The sequence below is a fragment of the Fusarium fujikuroi genome, chromosome FFUJ_chr02 (genome assembly GCF_900079805.1).
Source record: "Fusarium fujikuroi IMI 58289 draft genome, chromosome FFUJ_chr02".
Taxonomy (NCBI): domain Eukaryota; kingdom Fungi; phylum Ascomycota; class Sordariomycetes; order Hypocreales; family Nectriaceae; genus Fusarium; species Fusarium fujikuroi.
This window is the reverse complement of record NC_036623.1, coordinates 381,066-402,656: the sequence shown is the minus strand read 5'-3', so window position 1 is coordinate 402,656 and position 21,591 is coordinate 381,066. Positions and strand designations below refer to the sequence as shown.

General features: G+C 48.2%; 7 protein-coding genes; 6 read left to right on the top strand and 1 right to left on the bottom strand.

Moving 5' to 3' along the window:
• Positions 1–944: 944 nt before the first annotated feature.
• On the top strand, positions 945–6,737 carry FFUJ_05184 (uncharacterized protein; the record flags this gene model as incomplete). XM_023571440.1 has 9 exons in its annotated part: positions 945–1,114; positions 1,174–2,041; positions 2,091–3,763; positions 3,816–4,139; positions 4,205–4,816; positions 4,900–5,929; positions 5,989–6,291; positions 6,341–6,519; positions 6,575–6,737. The coding sequence occupies 9 exons, from the start codon at positions 945–947 to the stop codon at positions 6,735–6,737; spliced, it is 5,322 nt and encodes a 1,773-aa protein (XP_023425745.1).
• Positions 6,738–7,410: 673 nt separating this feature from the next.
• FFUJ_05185 (uncharacterized protein) lies at positions 7,411–8,826 on the top strand (the record flags this gene model as incomplete). The annotated part of the gene is made up of 1 exon (XM_023571439.1): positions 7,411–8,826. The coding sequence occupies one exon, from the start codon at positions 7,411–7,413 to the stop codon at positions 8,824–8,826; it is 1,416 nt and encodes a 471-aa protein (XP_023425744.1).
• A 674-nt stretch (positions 8,827–9,500) lies between these two features.
• Positions 9,501–11,156, top strand: FFUJ_05186 (related to FAD binding domain protein; the record flags this gene model as incomplete). XM_023571438.1 has 2 exons in its annotated part: positions 9,501–9,982; positions 10,037–11,156. 2 exons carry the CDS (start codon positions 9,501–9,503, stop codon positions 11,154–11,156), a joined length of 1,602 nt encoding a protein of 533 aa, XP_023425743.1.
• A 649-nt stretch (positions 11,157–11,805) lies between these two features.
• FFUJ_05187 (uncharacterized protein) lies at positions 11,806–12,906 on the top strand (the record flags this gene model as incomplete). The annotated part of the gene is made up of 1 exon (XM_023571437.1): positions 11,806–12,906. One exon carries the CDS (start codon positions 11,806–11,808, stop codon positions 12,904–12,906), a length of 1,101 nt encoding a protein of 366 aa, XP_023425742.1.
• A 103-nt stretch (positions 12,907–13,009) lies between these two features.
• On the bottom strand, positions 13,010–15,299 carry FFUJ_05188 (probable adenylosuccinate synthase; the record flags this gene model as incomplete). XM_023571436.1 has 19 exons in its annotated part: positions 13,010–13,063; positions 13,115–13,141; positions 13,192–13,332; positions 13,385–13,447; positions 13,479–13,569; positions 13,615–13,649; positions 13,706–13,742; positions 13,793–13,938; positions 13,993–14,028; positions 14,081–14,317; positions 14,368–14,399; positions 14,449–14,475; positions 14,529–14,707; positions 14,767–14,805; positions 14,859–14,879; positions 14,942–14,970; positions 15,022–15,078; positions 15,144–15,154; positions 15,266–15,299. 19 exons carry the CDS (start codon positions 15,297–15,299, stop codon positions 13,010–13,012), a joined length of 1,296 nt encoding a protein of 431 aa, XP_023427140.1.
• A 617-nt stretch (positions 15,300–15,916) lies between these two features.
• On the top strand, positions 15,917–17,263 carry FFUJ_05189 (related to RTA1-involved in 7-aminocholesterol resistance; the record flags this gene model as incomplete). XM_023571435.1 has 3 exons in its annotated part: positions 15,917–16,315; positions 16,372–16,507; positions 16,554–17,263. 3 exons carry the CDS (start codon positions 15,917–15,919, stop codon positions 17,261–17,263), a joined length of 1,245 nt encoding a protein of 414 aa, XP_023425741.1.
• Positions 17,264–18,078: 815 nt separating this feature from the next.
• Positions 18,079–18,498, top strand: FFUJ_05190 (uncharacterized protein; the record flags this gene model as incomplete). The annotated part of the gene is made up of 1 exon (XM_023571434.1): positions 18,079–18,498. One exon carries the CDS (start codon positions 18,079–18,081, stop codon positions 18,496–18,498), a length of 420 nt encoding a protein of 139 aa, XP_023425740.1.
• Positions 18,499–21,591: the final 3,093 nt, after the last annotated feature.

Below are 21,591 nucleotides of genomic sequence, written 5' to 3'. Positions count from 1 at the left end.
GTGCCCTCCATCGTCGTTATGGAAGTCAATGAACGACATCCATGTCGTGTAGCTTGAACTAGAGGGGTTTGTTCGGACGTAACTGAGAGACCTGGTCAGGGTCAATCTACTAAATTTATTGCACTACCTAGGCGGCGAAGGACACACGACACAGCGGTTGTCTCCCGCATCTGGGCAGGAAGTCATGGCGCAAGTTTATCCTAAAACACGCTAGGGGAACATAAAGAACGACCCCTAAATCGGTGCATCACCAGCGAATTTTGGTGTAAGCCAAACCTGTCAGGGGTCGTAGAAGTATTCCCCCCCGAAGCGCACACAATGCCTAATTAGGTCATACCTAGCCATACTACAACCATGAGAGCGCTTTGATAAAATTACGAGAGCCAGCGATGAAAGCAACGGCCCTCTTGCTGATGTGTTGGTTCCACGGTTTCAGGACTCTTTTCACATGCAAGGATGAGGTCACCCTTTGGCCAATCTCTGCTGCCATTTTACCGCCGTGGGAGGCACCACATTTCCTATTCTAACTTAGCTCTCTCAACAACAATGGCTCAAACATACAGAAAAGACAATAATATTTGCTGCCTCCATCTGATTGCTAAACAGGCCTGCCCAGCATACGTACTGTTCATATTGACGCGCCGACCATGATGTGCCGCTGACCTGCATCAAAAGAAACATACCTGAAGTGTGAGCTGAAGTTAGCAAGCTAGGATGTTGTGACCAACATGCAGAACAGTCGTCGCACTAGACAAGGGAGTCGAGAGATGCCTCAGCTGGCTTTCTCGCGACACTGGCTTTTCTTTAAAGACTTCTGGTTCCTTCCTGTCCCCTCTTCCCCAAATGACTCTCACATACCTCATCTGCTACCCAGCCCTTGCGTACCTTAGCTACCCATCCGCCCACATACAGGAAACGAACGCAAGAAGCCTTACTTGCTAACTATGGCTACCATACAGGAGGCGGAGCAAATCGTGCGACGCTTGACCAAGAAGTATGGGTTTCTGAACGAAACAATGATGGACGATATCGAACAATTTAATGCCCAATATCGCCGTGAGATCGATGAAAATTGGCTGGCGATGGAAAGCGCCGTATCGCACTCCGTCAAGATGTAAGTGTCTCCTAAACTGGGTCAATTTTCTTATTGCACTTACTGAAACCATCTGCTAGATTGGCAAAGCAGATCTATGGCAGTGGTGCTCGGTTCGTCTTTGAACTTCTTCAGAATGCAGAGGATAATATCTTCAACAAGGCTCGCGATGCAGAAGCGCTGCCCTTCGTCTCTTTCAAGATATATCCAAATAAGATTATCGTCGAGTGTAACGAAGACGGCTTTACAGAGCCAGACTTACAAGCTATCTGCGCTGTTGGACAAAGCACCAAGTCAGCTTCCCACGGATATATCGGCGCTAAAGGTATTGGTTTCAAATCCGTATTTATCGCAGCATCTAGAGTTCATATTCAGTCTGGGAATTTCTCATTTGAATTTCGGCATAACAAGACGGACCCAGGTATAGGCATGGTCAGACCTATCTGGGTAAATCCAGTTAAGGCCATCCCCACCCCTCTAACCCGCACGACACTATATATCCATGACCAGGGAGACCCGGATGAACTTCAACATCTGAGGAGGATCATCTCTATGCAGTTTGATGATCTACAGGAAACTTGTTTGCTCTTCCTGCGCAAGCTTGAGCAAATCAGCTTGGAGTTCTACGATGAGGACGGTGAGCTGGAACGATCAAAGTACTTCCGCAAGCACAAGATCGACAAGTATCGCGTGTCTCTGGAGACTATATCTGGCGCTCGTGGAGATGAGACTACTCGGAGCCAAATTTATCACATCACGAGACAAATGGCGACCAACTTGGCCCGGAGCGACAATCGCGAGCTTCCTGATACCGAAGAGGCTAAGAATGATTCCTCCAAGGCAGAAGTCGTTTTGGCTTTCCCAATCACCGACAACTCTGAACCGCTCATCACTCAGAGGAACCAAGACCTGTTTGCATTTTTACCTCTCAGAAGGTCCGATTACAAGGTTGGCTTCGTTCATCATCACACCGAAACCATGACTGACACTAGCCTAGTTTTTAATTCATTCTGATTTTGATACCAACGCCAATCGACAGGATATTGTCACCACATCACGGAGGAATCTCGACCTTCGCGGTTGGATTGCTTCTGCGTTCTTTCAGGCGGTCCTGCAGTTCTGCGAGCACCCTTCACTCCGCTACAGCTGGCCTATGTTCCTCCCGTCCTCTTCAGATACTAGTTCCGATGCATTCTGGTCAGGCCTTATTCACGAGATACAAAGCTTGATGAAGAATACCCCAGTTCTGAAATCCCGCAATCGAATCGACTTGCGCCTGGTAGCCGATGTTGTCATTCTCACCAACGATGCCCAGGATGCGGAAGGGCATCCTTTATTTGACGACCCGACCAAAGATCTTTATCTTTCGCCTAGCTATTCGCAAGGTGCAAAGGACATTCTCAGAGGCTACGGACTAGGACTACTGAACATCCAAACATTTCTCAACTTACTGGAAACCGATCTCCGCAGTCTCTACTCCAGGTTTCACGGAAAGAACACGACCGATGAATGGCACTCAGCTGTAGCACGCCTGCTTACCAAAACACTCAAGAATTCCTCATCTATACAACAGAGATTGAAGTCGTTGCCTTTGCTCCCTCTGAGATCCGGAGAGTGGACATCGACTGCATCCGGGCCAGTGTATTTCCCAAAGGCAGGAGATATCAACATTCCTGACTCCTTAGACCTCAATGTTATCACTGTTTATGCATCCAGTAATTCGGAAAGAAGCACCTTGTTCCAACACCTGGGAGTCTGTCAGGCCACATATGAAGACGTGAGAGCATCGATCCTCAGATCGTTCGCCTCGAAAAAGGGCTTATCGTTCGAAATCCTAAATGAGTATTTGAGCTTTCTTTATCTCACGCACCAGACCGGGAAGCACGGGCCGGAAGAATACACGAAAGCAGAGATCGTCAATGTGGCTTGGAAGCGAGCGAACCCGCAAGAGAAGGATGTATACCTCCCTGGTACACACCATGCGTACAGTCCTTCAAGCCTTTTGGCCGCCAAAGACCTCCCAACAGGCTTATCCGTGGATTTTCTACACTCGAGACATATGGAAAGCACCCCAGAGAAGCCGAGCTTATTCCACCCAAGCTGGGAGACGTGGCTCTGCAATTCCATCGGTGTACGTGATAGGTTGAGACTCATGTCACGAGATAAACGCGGGTTATCGGATGTCTTTCTATATATCTTTGAGCATCGCCCAGAGAAATTCTTGGGGTTATTTGAGCATCTCTGGCTACACGAGAAGTCAAGTTTGGTGGCAAATCGGGCTCTTCGATCAAAGATTGAGGATCTGCCTGCTAATAACCTCTGTGGAGTTGACTATCCACTCAAGCTGAAGGAAACCTGGCTTCCCCTCGAGAATTTGAGACACCTTGTCGACCGCTACATGGAACATCCCAATCATTTCCCCTTTCTCAAACTCGAGGAATCAGATGCAACCGACCTGATTGGATCAAAATGGCATTTCCTGAGTGACTACTTCTCAGTCAGTAAAGACGATAGCATGGATTTCCTATTCCAAATACTTCACTACATTCAGCAGTCATGCCCCAAAAGGCCTTCCGACAGTCAAACAAAAAAGGTGTTTGACTTGTACAACGCCATATACGCCAGACTCACAGTTACTAGTAATGGGCCAATCGCGAAACTCAAGATTATGTCAGTATCACATTTGTGTGCAAATATAAACTTATAATTGACCTATGAACAGGCAATTCTTTGAGAATGGAGGTGTTCTCGACCCTAATCAGAATGATCCTATGTGGACGACATCTCGGCTCTGTTTATGGACAGCACCGCCAGATATGGTCATGTTTCACTCTCTCAGGGCTTCCTACGTGAAAAGGATGGATAATGAAAAATTCAGGAACATCGAGAACCTATTCACAAGAACACTTCAAATTCCGGATGCGTCGTTGGATGACCTGGTGGCCGAGTTGACCGAGCTGCGGGACGAAGGTTGCGAGGAAATACCTCGCATGCGGGCAATCTACGATTACTTGCATAAGGCAAACGTACCTTTGCCACGTCTCAAGTACGTGAGCAGCTAGGTCCAGGATGAGAAGGATCGTTTCCTACATGAGGCTAACATGAGAACAGGGCTGCATTTAAGGAATCCCCCCTCATCTATTGTGAAACGCGGCATGGCGAATCTGGCTGGTATAAGACCTCAGATTGCCTGTGGTCTAGTGAAACAGTTATCCGTGGTAAAGCCATCCTGGATGAATGTTGGGAAGCTTATGAGAACTTCTTTGTTGGCAAGCTAGGCGTGAAGCTGCTCACCTTGCAGATGGTCTACGATGAACTGCGACAATCATCCGGGAACAGTACGGAAGAGACCAAAGTGGCTGTTCTGTCACTCAATGGTCTCTTACAAACAGAAACGACACGGCTGGATCCGGAGCCGATCAGACAAGCCAAAATCTTTCCAGTCAGATACCCAACTGGCACTGTCGTTTTGAGCTCTGTGAGCGTTGACTTTTCCATTGGAGATCGGGACAAGTTGAAGACGATGTTTCGTGACAAGGTTGCTCTCTTGGACTTTGAGATGGAAGAAGTTCGTCGTCTTAGACCGTTGATCGAATGGCTGAAACTCCAAGATCGATACTTGTCTAACTCCGTTGAAGAAAGTACTTTCATCTTAAGTGATTCGGAGCGTCCGATTTCTACACCTAATCGAGACCTCAAACGCAAGGCTTACCACATTGCTCGGTACGTAATGAAAGGGGGTGCATTCCTTTATATTTTTTTATATTTTTTTTGTTTAGAGATACTAATAATGGCTTCTCCTGTAGTGTCGCTTCCACTTTCAATAGCCCTCGATTTGAGGACAGCCCGCTCGGTCTCTATGAGCAGCTTCGCACAATGAGAGTCGTTGAGGTCGAAAGAATATCATCTGTGTTGAAAATCTTTCAGAACAAACAGCCGTTCGAGGTTCCAGTAGCAACCGCCAACGAGCATATCGAAGATTCGACAGGACAACTGACGATTTATGTCCCAAAAGAGCGCAGAGCGCAAGAGCTCTGCTTCGGTTCAGTTCTGCCTAGAAAATTCGCGGCATGGCTAATGCGCACGTCGAAGAGCCCCACCGATGGACTAATTGAAACGGACATAGTTAAGGTCTTAACTGCAGTCTTTGCAAGTGAAAGATTCGTCCTTGATGATGTTCTCGACGACCAGGGAATCTTGACAGTGTCGTTCGACAACCAGGATGAAGAAGACAACAGTGATGAGGCAGAAGAGCACCAGACAGAAGATCAAGAGGAAGAAGGTCAAGAACCACGACTACCAGGTAGTCGCCTCGAAACCGATGATACCTCTCCAGAACAACTTACACCCGATCGTTCTTCTGTAGATGCTAATACGCCACCATATGCTGGGTCCTCCGGAATTTCGCCAGATGGAAGCATTCCTGAAACACTCGTCGAGACCATCTCGCAGCGAAGCCAGATGTCATATCAGCCTCATTCAGGAAGGGTACATCGCTCCTCTCAATCAGATTTGTTTCCTGTCTCACCACAGCCATTACACCACCCAAGCGAGCAAGCTCCTTCAAACCCGCTTTCGGCTATAACCTCACCGCCAGAACAGCAATCTTCCGAAGACGCTAGATATCGCTCAATCCTGGACAGGGTTGTTGACAAAGCCCGTAATGCGGCATTCCCATCCAGAGGGTCATTTGACATGACCCATATGCGAAATGCTCTACCTGGAAGTGATGCAAACTCTTACCAGAGTTTCGATGGGCTGGACATCATGGGTACATTTCGTTCAACTAATCAGCTAGAGCGCGACAAGAAGGTTGGGGCTGCAGGCGAGTTATATGTGAGTAACCTCATCTATACATCGTAGGTTTTTTGACGCTTACCGATATGTTCGTTTAGGTATTCGAGCTTCTGTCGCGTCTTAACTTGCCAAATTGGAACCGAACGAATTGGCAAAGCACGATCAGATCGTACGCGACTATCCACCCAGACTATACGAATCTAGAGGCTTGGAGAGGAAGGGAAACCGCCGACCTAGTTTACGTCGATACTGAAGGACAATTGACAAATACGCTGATTGGTTGTGGCTATCTTGGCCACGATGAGTGGCATGGGGCGAGGCCCAGATACTATATAGAAGTCAAGACTACGACTGGGCCATGCAGTACCGCATTCTACATGAGTGGCAAGCAATACCAGCTGGTAAGCGATTGGAGGACAGTTGTTCTGATCCTGGGCTGACTTTATACAGATGCAACAAATTCACCACACCGAAGACCATTCGGAGATCTATATGGTCTTCCGCGTGTTCCAGCTCGATAGCGACGGGATTGGCCTGTGTGTTTATACTGACCCAGAGAAACTCAGGCAAGATGGGCATCTACTCTTCAAAGGACAGGCGTGGTCTATTACCCCAGGACCTAACATGGGGTAGGTCAAACTTAACGCTGGATGAGGATGCACTTGTAGCCACGACAGATGGCAGAAGGGAAATAAGAGGGGCTTCAGGCACGAGGAACGAGAGTCATATGGAACCAGCTATTGCAGTTGAAGGCTGTAGATCTATAATAGTTTTCGAAGTTGAGAAAAACATTTTGGGCAAAGCAGATACTGCACCGCAGGCAGCCACATATTCCGAGAAGCCATGAAAAGAGCTATATGACCGAAATTTACTGCTTCTGCTATACGAAGACTTGAAGACCTGAGGAGAAGTTCGATGATGGGGCGTGGCGTTCAGCTGAGGCGCATACAAACGGGGTCCAATCCGTCATTTTTCTGAGTAAAAAAAAAATGCCGTATATTTGTGATGCAACATGAATGACGGCCGGAGAAATGATGTTAGTATAAAAAATCTCCCCAAACCAGTTTAACGCAATCTGATCAATCGTCCCCTTAAACCAGCCGTATATCCGTAAATCGAGATCATGGCGTAACAGGCTTACCCATGACGACGAGATACCAAGACATCGGGATGAACGGCACAGAAGCATACGCGTTGGCTACGATGTCCACAATAAAAAACCGTCGCAAACAAGAACAAGTTGGACGGAACGTAAAAATAGAAAAAGAAATGCAACTATTTCCTTGTTATTTCTGCGATTCAGTGGAGCTCTCTCTCGTTCCTGAACCTGTCCCCATTCGCGTGTCTTTTTTGAAACCCCGGATTTCTACGTCACCTACGTCATATCGTGTTACACGTTGGACAAGGGTGTAGCTCTCAGCTCGGGAATAAACAAAAAGCCGCTGCCGTCTCTCCTAACACCTTCTGTACCTTTATATTCATTTCTTTCGTGCCTTTAGTTCCCTTCAGTGGCCTTCAAAATGGTGGGAAAACGTCAGTGGAATAATGAAGGCGCTCGCCATCGCGGCCGTCACGTCGGCGAAGAAACAAACCATGATGAACACCCTCGCGATCTCGAAACAGGTCGATACTCATACTACGACCCCAACAAGAAATCCCGTCCGAAACCACGAATAATGCAATTCCAAGATGCAGCGCGCACAGCTCTCGAAGACGCCCGTCGCGGGGAGATCAAGCGCGCACTACTCCAAGGCATCGACCGTCAAGGACTCGAGAAGTACAGAAAATCAGAAGAGGAGCTCAAAGCGATGAAGAACAAAAAGATCCGTGCTTTTTACGAGCAGCAGAACGAGCGGCTTAATGATTGGCTCGAGGTGGATGCTGTGGTGATGGCGATAGCGGATGATGTACTAGAGAGCATGAATCCTGATCCGGACCATGATGGTGATCAGGAGAGATGCGGAGGGATTCAGCGTGTAGAGGGCAGGATTGGCGAGTTGTTGCCTGAGGAGGAGAAGGAGAAGAGGAGGAAAGCTGCGAGAAAGGCGAGTTTGGCTATCAATATCAACGTGATAGCTAATATTCTGCTTTTGGCGGGAAAGGCATTTGCTGTGTTCACGACGGGGTCGCTATCGCTCGTTGCATCGCTTGTAGATTCGGCGCTAGATTTGCTGTGTACGCTCATCGTGTGGTCGACGAGTAGACTTGTGCTGTGGCGGTTGCAAGCGATGCAGCGACGATTTCCCGTTGGACGAAGACGGTTGGAGCCACTGGGTATCCTGGTGTTTTCGATCATCATGGTCATTTCGTTTCTGCAGATTCTGCAGGAGTCGTTCTCGAGACTGCTGAAGCACTCCGAGGCCGAGATTCTGAGCTGGGCTGCTATTGCATCTCTGCTCGCGACGATCATCCTCAAGGGAGCTATTGGGCTGGGATGTCGACCTATCAAGTCAAGTCAGGTACAAGCTCTTGTGCAGGATTGCAAAACGGACGTCATTTTCAACACGCTCTCACTTCTCTTTCCACTGATCGGATACCGCGCAAACGTATGGTGGCTCGACCCTGTTGGCGCTGGACTCCTATCTCTCTTCATCATCTACGACTGGGGGCACACATGTTTCGAGAACGTGGTCCGTCTCTCAGGCGAAGCAGCAGACGACCACACGCTCAAGAAGCTAATCTACCTGGCCTATCGCTTCGCGCCGGTGGTAGCGGGTTTCAAGAACGTCACGGCGTATCATGCGGGAGATGGCGTCTGGGTTGAGTTTGACGTGTTGCTCGATGAGAAGACGCCGTTGAATAGATCGCATGACATCGCGGAGACGCTGCAGTATTGTGCGGAGGGGCTGGGGGTTGTGGATAGGGCGTTTGTGACGACGGATTATGCGGCGAGTGGACCTTTGGGGCATGCGCTGGATTCAGAGTGGAATCATTAGGAGGTGAAAGAAAGAGTAGGTAGGGGAGAAGCGGGGGTTTGTATGATATAGGTGTAAGATATGTTTTGGGCTGAGCTTGGCTTATGGCATAGATTGCGAATTGGCTTGGTTGTGGACTTGGAGCGTGAGATGGGCCAAGATGCCCTCACATATGATGGGATAGGATGAGGTTGAGCATAGGCATAAGCGATCTGAAACGATAAATTGATGTACATAGAAGCAATAGACATACTCTTGATCAACCCCTTTTAAATTCGGTAAAAGATGGCGAGAATATCCAGTTGTTGCAAAGTCATTTGATGCCAAGTCTGCCATGGCGCCAAGTCGTGTGAGCATTCTTCTGTCGTTGACTTCATGAACCCCTCAACATGGCTTTGTTTTTGGCGTCCAAATGAATCATCATGAGTATCTTATCAGGGCCTTCTGGGGTTGTCATGATGAGCTAGTGGGCCATGGACCTTGATGTCCTCATGATGCAATGTCCATCAGGGTACGTCCTCAACACCACAAATGACTGAAGCTATACACAATATGGCTTCCAAAATGACCACAAGGGTTCTCAATCCTCATGAGATACTCCATGAGGGCTCACAATAGAGGGCTGAACCTGTCACCATATAAACCAGCATCGTCCCCAGACCCCTGACATGACTTACACTGCAACCACCATCACAATGTCCTCAATCCAAGTAGAAGAAGACATCTACGACGTCCTCGTCATAGGCGCCGGCCCCTGCGGTCTCGCCATCTCAGCCCGTCTCCACGAACACACCCCCGCCGCCCTCTTCACCGACGAAGAACACCGTCGCTTTCACTGGATCTCCAAGTACGGCAACAAAATGCCCCTCAAGCACGTCCGCAGCGGCAAAATCTCTCCGCCCAAGCACGCTGCAAAGCCGCAGTATAAAATGCTGGTTCTCGATGCAGATAGCGATACCTGGATGGGCCGCTGGAATAGGCTGTTCAAGATGTATGATATCTCGCATCTGAGGAGCCCAATGCTCTGGCATGTTGATCCGCTTGATCGGGATGCGCTGCTGGCGCATGCGTATGCTAATGATAGAGCGGATGAACTGGTTGAGATAAGGAATTGTGTGGGAAAGGAGGTTAGCAAACATGGGAGGAAGAAGAGTGGACAACGAGCTTGTGGTCGAAGGTAGCCCCTCTCCCCTATCCCTTTACTGGGGGCAATTGAACTGACGAGGTGCAGACAAGAAGCTCGCGTTGACATAAACGTGAGAGAGCGCAATGACTACTACAACCCCTCAACGTCTCTCTTCTGCGATCACTGCGAAAAGGTAGCAGCGCGGTATAATCTCAGCTCAAACATGATCCGCAAAGAATCCCTCCAACATCTGGACTATGATGAAGTGAAGGGCATTTCCATCGACGGCGAGAAACTCTTCACCGTGACATCCAACAAAACTCGTCGATATGCTCGCACAGTAGTGCTAGCAGTCGGTCCAGCAAACGTTGCCAAAATCCCCCGCATCCCTTCTATGCCCGATGGACAGCTCCCTCAGACGTGTCACAGCATGCACATCACCGAGTTCCCAGACCCTATCGTCAAAGCTCGAATCGCTGCGAAGAAAACGACGAATATTCTTATCGTTGGCGGTGGTCTTACATCTGCGCAGTTAACGGATCTAGCTATTCGAAAAGGCGTCACCAAGGTGTGGCATGTCATGCGCGGACCACTGCGCATCAAGCATTTCGACGTTGGACTCGAATGGATGGGAAAGTTCAAGAATGCGAAGCAAGCGCAGTTCTACTACGCTGATTCAGACGATGAGAGGATCGAGATGATCAAAGAGGCGAGAGGTGGAGGAAGCATCACGCCTGTATTCCACAAACGACTCAAGAAACATCTTCTCACAAAGAAACTCGAGCTCTTCACTGAGACAAGTCTCGCCGATGCCCAATTCGATGCTGAGAAGGGTACATGGACCGTTCAGACCAATCCACCCATCGACATGCCAGCCATGGACTACATGTACTTCGCAACCGGCATCCAAACAGACTTCTCCTCGCTTCCCTACCTACAAACAATTCTAGAGAAACACCCCATCGAAGGACGCGGTGGCTTTCCCTGTATCAATAACGATCTTATGTGGAACGATGATGTCCCGCTCTTCATGATGGGAAGACTGGCTGCACTGCGTCTTGGCCCTGCGGCGCCGAATCTAGGCGGCGCGCAGGTCGGTGCGGAGAGGATCGCATGGGCTATTGAGGATAGAGTTGCGCGGCCTGGGGAAGATGAGGGGGAGGATTATAGGAAGGGGTATTTATCTGGGCATGGGAATATGTATAGTTCTTTAGCTTGTGAGTAGATGAAGTCATGGGGTTGTTATTGGTTGGAGTGAGCTGAAAGGAGTACCCCTGCATTATCCCCGCACCGTTAGTTACCGTAATGAACTACGCCTCAATCCTTCAACACCAACGCTCACCTCGTCCTCTGCATATTTATCATCGCATCCCCCTTCATCTCAACCTCCCTCATCTAAACTCTCCGAGATTCATAAATGGCCCGCACAGGAATACAAAAAGTAAGAACGGGCTGTAAAACATGCAAGTACGTAACTCTCTCACCAAACATGCTATATAAGTTAACTGTCAATTAGAGCCCGCAAAGTGAAATGCGATGAAACCTGGCCGAACTGCAAACGATGCCTAACAACAGGTCGCACATGCACAGGCTACATCGCTCCGCCGCCGGGCTCATTCTCATGGACGTCTCTTCTGCGCACCAAACCTCAGACTCTACCTATAACCAACACAAAAGAAGTCCGCAGCTTATCATTCTTTCATCACGTGGTCGCTCCGGTGCTCTCCGGTCCATTCGACGGGTCCTTCTGGACGTATTTTGTCGTTCAGATGGCGCAGTCTGAACCAGCAGCGCGTCATGCCGTGTTGGCGATAAGTTCACTCTTTGAGAGCTTTGAACCCACAAGGGAGAGTGTGGCTGATGAGTTTGCGATCATGCACTATAACAAAGCCATAAGTATTCTCACGCGCGATACGAAACCGTGTGTTGATACCGTTTTATTGGTGTGTATGATGTTCATATGCATCGAGTTTCTACGAGGCAACCGTGAAGCCGCGGTCACACACGCGAGCCACGGCGTACAGCTCCTCAACTCCGAAGGCCATAGGTCCCGCCTCGCAAACACCTTTGCGCAAATGAGCGTCTGCCCCCTCTTCTTCATCGAAGTTGGCACAGACTTCCCCCTCCTCCAAGGTGATGAGGGCGCGGATCTAAAGAACCCTGTATTCTACACCATAAGCGAGGCGCAGCACGCCTTGGAGCATCTGAGTATAAGGATAATAAAGCTTGTTCGTGATGGGAATGCGTTTCGGCTGCATGTCGTTGATGAAGTACCGCAGGAGTGGATTCTTGATGAACAAGCTGAGGCGAAGCAGGACCTTGAGGCGTGGGGGTTTGCGTTTGAGAGATTTCAGGACAATCGGCCGTTTGGGGAGGATAGCGAGGACTTGCCGACGTTGGCACTGATCACGAGATATAGACTTATGAAGACCTGGGTTGTGAATTGTTTTGAGAGAGGAGAGATGGGGTTTGATCGGATGAAGGATGATTTTGTCACGATTGTGGACTGTGCTCGAAGAGCAGCTGAGTACCACGAGGCTCAACGTACGACACCAGGGAAGTTCATGTTCAATGTTGGGTTCAATCCCATGCTTCATTTCACGGTGTGGAAATGCCGGTACCTGTCTCTTCGGGTTGAAGCACTATCACTCATGCGCCGGCTGTCAAGTCAGCAAGAAGCCCTGTGGGATGCCGCGCTGTTATACAACGTGTCACGGCGGATCATCGAGGTTGAGCACGGCATTGATCTATCTGGTGATTATGACCTTTATGATGAAAGACTACCGCCCGATGAGAACAGAGTAAAAGGATTTTTCTTTAGAGAGGGACCCGAGGCAGAGTCGATTATGTGGGATAAGAATGCCGAGACGGTGTATTTCCTCATGGCACATCCCGAGGGTGGTGTGTTGTTTAGGAAGGACTACGTTAAGAACAAGGACTTGGTCTCGGATTGCGGGCAGACTTTTTGGATGTGAGCGAATCTCTGTTTGTAGGGCTACTACTATAGATCCTTAATTTTTGATAGAATAATGCATTGCTGCCAACAGTGGCCCTCATTCTAACATCTTGGATAGATTTCTAAGCGCGCTTGATCATTGCCTCACGATCGGGGCCGGTGCCGATGTACTTGATCTAGGAGATATACGTTAGTAAATTATCATTTCCCATATCGGGGTACCATACCTTGACTCCGACGTATTCCTCAATGAACTACACAGTTCATCAGTACAACTCATTTTTAAAAATAGTGGTCACTGTACCTCAACGTATGCACGCGCTTCTTTAGGTAGCTCCTGGAAGGACTTGGCATTTGTCGTGGGTGTTTGCCATCCCGGGAAATCCTTGTACACAACCTCACATTGATCCAAGATATCCAGATCAGCTGGGTATGACTCGATTTCCTGCAATAACATTAGTGCATCGCCACAGAGTAGGGAATCGTAGAAGGCTTACCTTGCCATCGATCTTGTAGGCTGTCGCGACGCGGATTGTCTCAAAGGTGTCGAGGACATCGAGCTAAAAGACGTCTGTTAGTATCATGACGAACAGCTGATAAACCGCAAGTGCTTGCCTTGGTCAAGTTCAGAGCGGTGTAGTTGTTGATGTCATTGGAATACTTCAAAACCACCAAATCGAGCCTGCGTGGTGTTAGCAAGTCTCTAAATGAACGCAGCCCTGCTTACCATCCGCATCGGCGTCTGCGACCAGTGGATGTTCCCTTGGCACGTTAGACTAAGTGATCAATAAAGTAATCAAGTGTCAATAGTGTCTCACCCATTCTCGTCCAATTTCTTGGAGCTTGGTTCCGACCCTGCATTGAATCAGCCTCATATTCGCATTCCTCAACAGCGAGTTACTCACTCTCCCAAGTCTTCGGTCTTGAAAGCTCCCGAGCCCACTCTTGTCGTGTAAGCCTTGACGACTCCGATGATGTCTGTGATCTTGGTGGGATCCAAGGTGAGTCCGCCGATAATACCGGCGAGCGAAGTGTTGGACGATGTTACGTACTACTTCGTCAGCTATGGTGATCCGGTATCGGGGTTGGGTTTATGGAAACTCACAGGATAAGAACCATAGTCAAGATCGAGCATGAGCGCCTGGATAACCGGAATCAGCACTGCATCACCAAACTCATACCAAAATTCTCACGTTCGCTCCCTCGATCAGAATGGGAGTGTTGCTCTTCTGCGCTGACTTCATGAAAGATACTCCATCAACAGAATATTTGCGCAGCTTCTCTCGGTATTCCTCAAACTGGGCAAGCTCCTCTTCGACGTCGTACTTGAAGAGATCTCCATAGCGCTTTCGGTAGCCGTCAGCCAAACGTCGAAGCTTCTGCTCGAACAGCTTGGGGTTGAAGACATCGGCCAGTCTAATGCCACTTCGCTATTGGGGTTTAGCAAGCATTCCAAACGTAGTTCCAAGTGCCGTCATACCGCAGCTTTGCAGCTATACGAGGGTCCGATACCTGAAAAGGTCAATATCAAGTCATGTATGAGACATTTGTTTAAACAAACCGCGTCCAGTCGTTCCAATCTTGCCCTCTAGTCAGTGTTAGCCATGTTCAGTTGCATGTGCCACAAGACCCGTAACCGACCTCCGAGCTCCTGTTCCTCAAGTCCATCAGCCGCGATGTGGAGCTGCAGGTCGATGTGCACTCGATCAGACACGCGAATTCTATCGTGGACCGCCTCAAGTCCCTTGTCCGATAGATCTTGTAGCTCCTTGAAGAATTGCGGCACGTTGAAGACCACTCCAGAGCCGATGAAGTTCATGCTATTATATGTCAATTAACTCGGTCGCTGGCTGCATTTCAGGTAATGGGTTGGTAGTACCATCTCGGGTTGATGAGTCCGGAAGGAAGCAAGTGGAAGCTAGCAGTCGATCAGTCGTCGGAGATCTCGTAACTCGAGCGTCGATTTGTTACCTGTACGAAACTCCATTGGCACTGCTGGAGTTAATTATCCATTTATACGAAACGGTTTCCACCAGAAAAAATGTCCAACTCACACGATAGAGTGTCCTGCGTTATGGCCTCCCTAATCTTCATTTAACCAATGTTCGTCTCAGTCGGCTGTGTTATGACTCACAGCAGCGCGAGCGCAGAGTTTAGCCTCCGGGGCAAGGATATCGGTCAGCTTTCCTTTCTATACCATTAACAGGTCAGTATTTCATCTCCCAATTGTCTTCCAATTGTCTTGGAAACACGTACGCCCTCATCTCCTGTTGAGCAGGAAGTATTAGCGCATCAAGGAACATCAATGCCATTGCCTGCGGAAACTTGAACCAGCAGAGTCCGCATAGCATTTCAAAGCTTTAATAGCGCGTACATACCCCATTGGGAGCCAAGAATGATCGTGATGGCCATGTTAAAGATCGAAACGACGGTTCTCGGTGGTTGCGTTGTTATCGCTTGGAGAAAATCACGAAGATGGCATGCAGGAAGAAGAACCACCCCACCATGACATGCCCCGCCGGATAAACAGATTCACCGAAGTCGCGACATCGGAGTACATATGACACTTTAACTCTGTGTTTCTTGAGATCGTCCCTACGCCTAGAACTGAGAGGTTCTTCGAACAATCACCATAGATTCAGCGTAGTCAATACTTTGGAACAATACTGGGTAACATTACTCTCAATCCCGTATCCTCTTTTAGCCATTTGGACCTCTCGAATTAGGCTTACCCTTCCAGTGAAACGGCTCTGCAAGACTGCCCCTGTGAGCTAACCAAATTCGGTCTAGCTGGTATCTCCTTAAGGCTGAGCAATGGATCCTTCGTTTCCGATCTAATTACGCGATTGGCCAGCTCGCATTTGACTGCGCACTCTTTGGCGAGCATGCCATCCAACTCGCATTTCAGCATGTCGGACTCAATGAGGCATTGCAAACAACCTCAATTTTAGAAACAGAAAATATACTTATAAGGCCCCCAAATCCCATCTCATCATGTATCTGTATCATCTTCAGTATCAACATCCAATATGCATTCTAATCTTGGAGCTCTTATTCTCTATCTCCTTTCGGGATCTGCTTTGGCATCTGCAATCCCTGCACAAACACAATCCCACGATGTTACCCTTGTAGCTCGAGCTACTGCGACAGAGACAGCTGCGCCAGAGGGATGGTTCACCACTACAAAAAACATCGCTACTATTGGCGGTACAACAGATAAATACGTTACCATCCCCGCCAAAACAATCTCAATTGTCGTCCCAACATGTGTCCAAACTCTCGAGCCCGATGAGAACGGATATCTACCCCCAGGAACATGCAATGCCCATTGGAACTACTATCCCAGCTTTGCAGCAGCTGTGGTGTTCGCTTTACTTTTCGCAGCGCTCACTGGTGTGCATATTTGGCAAGCTGCTCAGTATAAAAAGGTCCGTATGTTTTACTTTTCTTATGCGCTGTGTTAGGATAAAGCTGACTGGTACAGACATGGTGTTGGGTTATTATCATGGCGGGGATCTGGGAGACAATGGCGTTCACCTTCCGGGCGATAAGCACGAAACATCAGCAAAGCACGGGTGTACTTTTGACGTTTAACATCTTTATTCTTCTCGCGCCAATTTGTATGTCAGACGTATTCCCTTGACATCGCATTACTAACAATAGCAGGGGTTAATGCGTACGCATACATGACTCTCGGTCGAATGGTCTACTACTTCATACCCTCTCGGTCCCTACTCCGCATGCCTGCTGCTACATTGGCTGCTATCTTCGTCGGTCTTGATATTCTGTCATTTATCGTTCAGCTTATTGGTGGTAGTATGTCTGGACCTGGATCACCACCTGACGAGCAGATGAAAGCCGTGCATATCTACATGGGCGGCATTGGTCTCCAAGAATTCTTCCTTGTCATCTTTGTCGTACTCTGCTTCCTCTTCCAGAAGAAGATGTACACGATTGAGCGCCAACACCAAGGCATCAAAGCCTTTGTTACCTCGGACTGGGGCATGCTTCTCTGCACGCTATATTTCTCACTTACCATGATCTCTGTGCGAATTATCTACCGACTGATTGAGTTCTCTGGCGGAATGGGTCAAGATAATGCTCTAGTTACACATGAGGTGTACTTCTACATTCTTGAAGCAGCACCTATGTTTTTGGCACTATTGGCGTTCAATGTTGTTCATCCGGGAAGAATCATGACGGGTCCTAACTCGGACATGCCTGGATTGTTCTCTTTCATCAAGAACAAGATTCGGGGGCAGAAGGGAAAGCAGCTGTTGGACGACCGCAGCGACAGTGATGTCGAGTTGAATACCCGGTACGAACCGACTAGAGAGGTTGGGCATTATGATACTGAGCCCCCGCGTTATGGATAGGTTGACTTCGGGTTGTTGTTCGATAGAGAGGGAGCTCTGGGAGTAATTTTGATCTGAGTGGTTTGTTTAGGAGTTTGGTATGATACGCAACATTTTGGTCCTGTGTTAGTTTTTTGTACAGTTAGAGCCTAGAGATACCTTATTGTGTTACTTTCTTGGAAGAATTGCTTAAGAGCCTCCCTATCAAATAGTGATGTAGATCTTCTCATGATTATGCCCCCAAAAGTAGTCGGCGTAGTAGATTAAAAAAAAGCTTGAGTATTGGGACAGCTTCAGGGTAATACTCATAACACGTAAATTCGGTCATCCTCAGGAATCTCTTGATCCCAACATCGTCTTTGAAGTTGGACAATTGCACTTCTTTCTAGTAACATCGAAAATCGCAAACCAAATTGTTTAGGATTTACTGTTTGCCTTTTAGTCTGCGGATTGTCATGGTAGGAATCTCTTCCTCTCTTTCTTGGTCTCAAGGTCACGATACGAAAATCCGGGGATGTGGGCTTGTGGAGCTTCTATGAACCACAGCGTTGATGCAACGTCAAACAATACACTTGTACCTCTTTAGGATGATACCACCAGTCGATCTTGTGTCACAATTGAAATGTCGCCATTCTTTGTCTCGGCTCAAAGCGGCTTGTGATTTTCGTTTCTCAAGTATGCGTTGTGATGTCATTCTTCTTGACGTCACCATATCGTAGAGGAGCTTGACTTAAGCTAACCTCAAGCTCCCAAGCTCAACTTGCAATAAACATACCATCAACACAACCAAACCAAACTCCTCTCACAATAAAATAACAAATTCATCAATCGTAAAAATGCGCTTTCTGACCACTATCCGCCCAACAACCCGCCTCGCACCGCGCATCCCCATCCGGCCCTTCCACGCCGCCCGCATTCTGCATCAAGACCAAGCCAAAGACAGCAACGGTAGTTTCATCGACGGTCTCGCAGAGGGCGAAGCCAAGGGGCGCACAGGCGGCGGCGAACCCCTCGACGCTACTTCTAAGAATGCACCTCCTCAGCCTAAAGTGTCGAACCAGAGTATCCCAGGGAACCAGACTGATGAGTTGACGGAGGAGCAGAAGAAGGAGGTTGAGGAGCACAATAAGGACTTTGATAATATGCATGATCGTGGGAATGTTGCGCCGGGGGATAAGGTTGACAAGAAGTTCTGGGGCGGGGAGAGGCATGGGGAGAAGGATAAGGAGAGTGCGACACCGCCAAAGGAGAAGTGAGGACGCTATGATAATAGCCTGGGTGACAATGGATCAGATCTAAGGAACTCAAGACCCGCGGGTGATAAGTAAACGTTATTAATCGGGTCAATGGAACCATTTTGACGCGTTTGAATGCTGTCCTGGCGTTGTATTTGCCCATTCCATGTAAGAAGCCCCGGATGAATTATTCGCTTTGCCATATTCTTGGAACCGCCGGATAAACTCGAGGCCTAAGGCTCTACTTAATTGTATCTCTAGAAGAAAAGTGCTCATCTAGTGTCTATGGACAACCACTCCAATTCGACGAATCATATCTACTACCTCGATATAGAGGCAGGATGTTGACTCATGGTTTGTCACTGTAAGACCAAAGATGGCAGGCATTGTGCCGAGTACAGGAAGGATTCGAACACGAAAGTTGGGCATGGCCGCGTTTTCCTCTACCTTAAGTGACTGATTCTGAAGCTCGAAATTACTACATACTTGCCTAGGATACTCGCTCAAGAACTGGGATACCGCCCAAGCGTCCATCCTCGGTAGCGTCTTTGCTGTTACCAGTCTTGGGAAGTGGATCTAGGACTCGACCATCTCCCACTAGCCATTCATGGCCGACAGATCACAATTTCAGCCAATCGCATAACACGGTGTAATGTCGTTCCTCACAGGTAGGGCCGCATCACCCCCCATGCAGATGTTTACGAAGGGCCTCGTTTCATTTATTCATCTCGGGGATGTATTTGCGCAGGGAAAGGCCAAAGAACAGGGCCTTGGCATCATCAGTCTTCTTTCGTTGACTTATTAAGTGTTTTGCCATATTTCAGCCAGGGCACAACATTTTAGATCAAATTCAGCAAAGGGCGTAAGGCCGTACGCCTTTGTGGTGTTGATCATGGGCTTGGGCTTCGCCTCTACCAAATGGACCGTCTGAAATTCTCGTTTGTGGTGCAGGGGAGGTCATTGGGCGCCTGCATGAGCCGAGCCGATATCTCGGTGAATAAAGCCCACATTTGGCCATGTATTAGTTTCTATAGGGATCGGGTCGAGCCTGATACTGTTCTCCTTCTCTCACATGAGCTGTCTCTTGACATTGACGACCTCCTTATCAGCCTACAGTTAGGCTATTTGACTAATAAGATGAAGTGTATGTTATGAATGTTCTTCTGACCCGGCACCGTATGCTGTATGTGCGATAGCGGACCCCCATTCTCCAGGTCAGTATGCTGTTGACCAACCATATGAAGGAGGGGCTCCAGTTTATCGCTTCGATAACGTCAAGGAAATCCTGGAAAGCGTGCCAGTTGGCACTTAGGGTCATGTGTCCAGATATGATACCCTCAAGGTCAGCAGCGGATTGGATTATGGTATAGGGAGACAAGGAACTTGTGAAGGAGCAGGGAGAAACGAGTGTGTGAAGGTAAGACTGTTCAAAGTGGACCCAAAATCCCGACACCGGGAAGATCGGAACCTCCAATATTATCCTCGTGTAAAGGAACAGAAACTGAAGGGTCTCCAATATGCGATATCGCTCCAAATTATATGAGATAAGAATCTCTCGGCTCCTGGTCCATGCGTATATCCTAGTAAGAATCGGACTCAGGCCTCAGGATCTAAATTGGAGGCCACATGCGGTGAGGATAAGGGAACATGACGTGCCGCGTGAGTGTATAAAATAAGGCGACTGCGTCGTATGGTAAGGCGACCGTTTTATTTTTAAGGCAGCCGTATAGTGTTAAGCACAACGAGCGAGTCTGACTTTGTCGTTTCGTAATTCAGGCTGCCTTGCCTTCGATTTATCTCTGCTGTGATTAGCCTAATTGAGGCGTTGGGCATTGGATCAAGCTGAAGGCAACGCGGCATTGCTATTGACAACAGTATCCTAGTAAAGACAAAATATAGTCAAATCAGACAGAATACTGTTTACAGCCCCAAGAGGGCAACCCATATCCCTTGGATCCTTTATAGAAGGCCACAAACTTTTCATATTTCATGTCTCATGAGTCCTGAAGGTTGGAGTACCTATTTTCCATACTGGCAGCAAGGCAGACTGCCTATTTCGCATTCGAGGAAGGCAAATGACTTTTCGTCGTCCCCAGGAGGCAAATTATCAACGATTGGCTCCTTCCAGTTTCGTAACATCAATGCCAGTGTCCAGGCTGTCGCGCGATGAAGATGGTGATGATGAATCCATTGTAGTGCCAAGGTAATTGGAAAGGCAACATCGCGGCGTTCATAAGAGAGGCAACCCGATATTGAAGTGAAAGAGTCGCGGCGCCGTCGAAGGCAGTTCATGAGGCCCGTTCGTGGGCGTAGAATAAGGTCATACCAGGATCTTGATGTTCAATTTTGATGGCTCGAAAAGTCCAACTCACTACGCCGCTCACCACTGTGGTACTGCGAGAATAAAATAAATGAAACAATACATAACTTGCAGTTAGATCCTTGTTCTCGTGCAAAATGATGCTTCTTAGAAATGGAATACAAATTAGAAACATAGGCAGCAACGATGTCCTGAAGAGAGTAAGTTATCTTAAACTTGCAAACACCTTGGTTACAACAGAAACCTAGGTAGTCAGCATAGTGTAAAAGCCTCCATTTACAGGGCAACCTGTGGTGACAGGCGGAATTTTACAGCGCCGCGCAGTGGGAATGGTGCCTAGGTACCTAAGCACCGATCCGTATTAAATATAATTGCCTTCTCATAGGGTGGCCGGTTCGCCATGAAACTAGGAACTAATAGCTGCAATAAAGTGCCTCATTGCCGTTGCATGTTCTTGGCAGCAGTTTCAGAGCCAAGCCTTGCGACTTATTAGTCAAGGCTCCATTTGCCTTTGGATGTTTGCAGATGATGCAATGCGGGGAAAGCTCTGTTTGCTGATGGATTGGAAAACATGATGGTTCGCCTCGTCCTATCTGGGTATGCTCTGCACTATCTGGTTCGCCCAGAACCCGCCCATCCCCCCCAAAGTGTAGGAATGCCTTCCGATTCTCGGATTCTTATCAAAATCTAGATCGAAAAAGTCAAGGAGACGGCAGCATTCATCATCAGTAGTCTCAAGACAAGGTGAGTATATAAAAGAATTCAATTTCCCTCCTTATTCCAGGTCTAGTTCT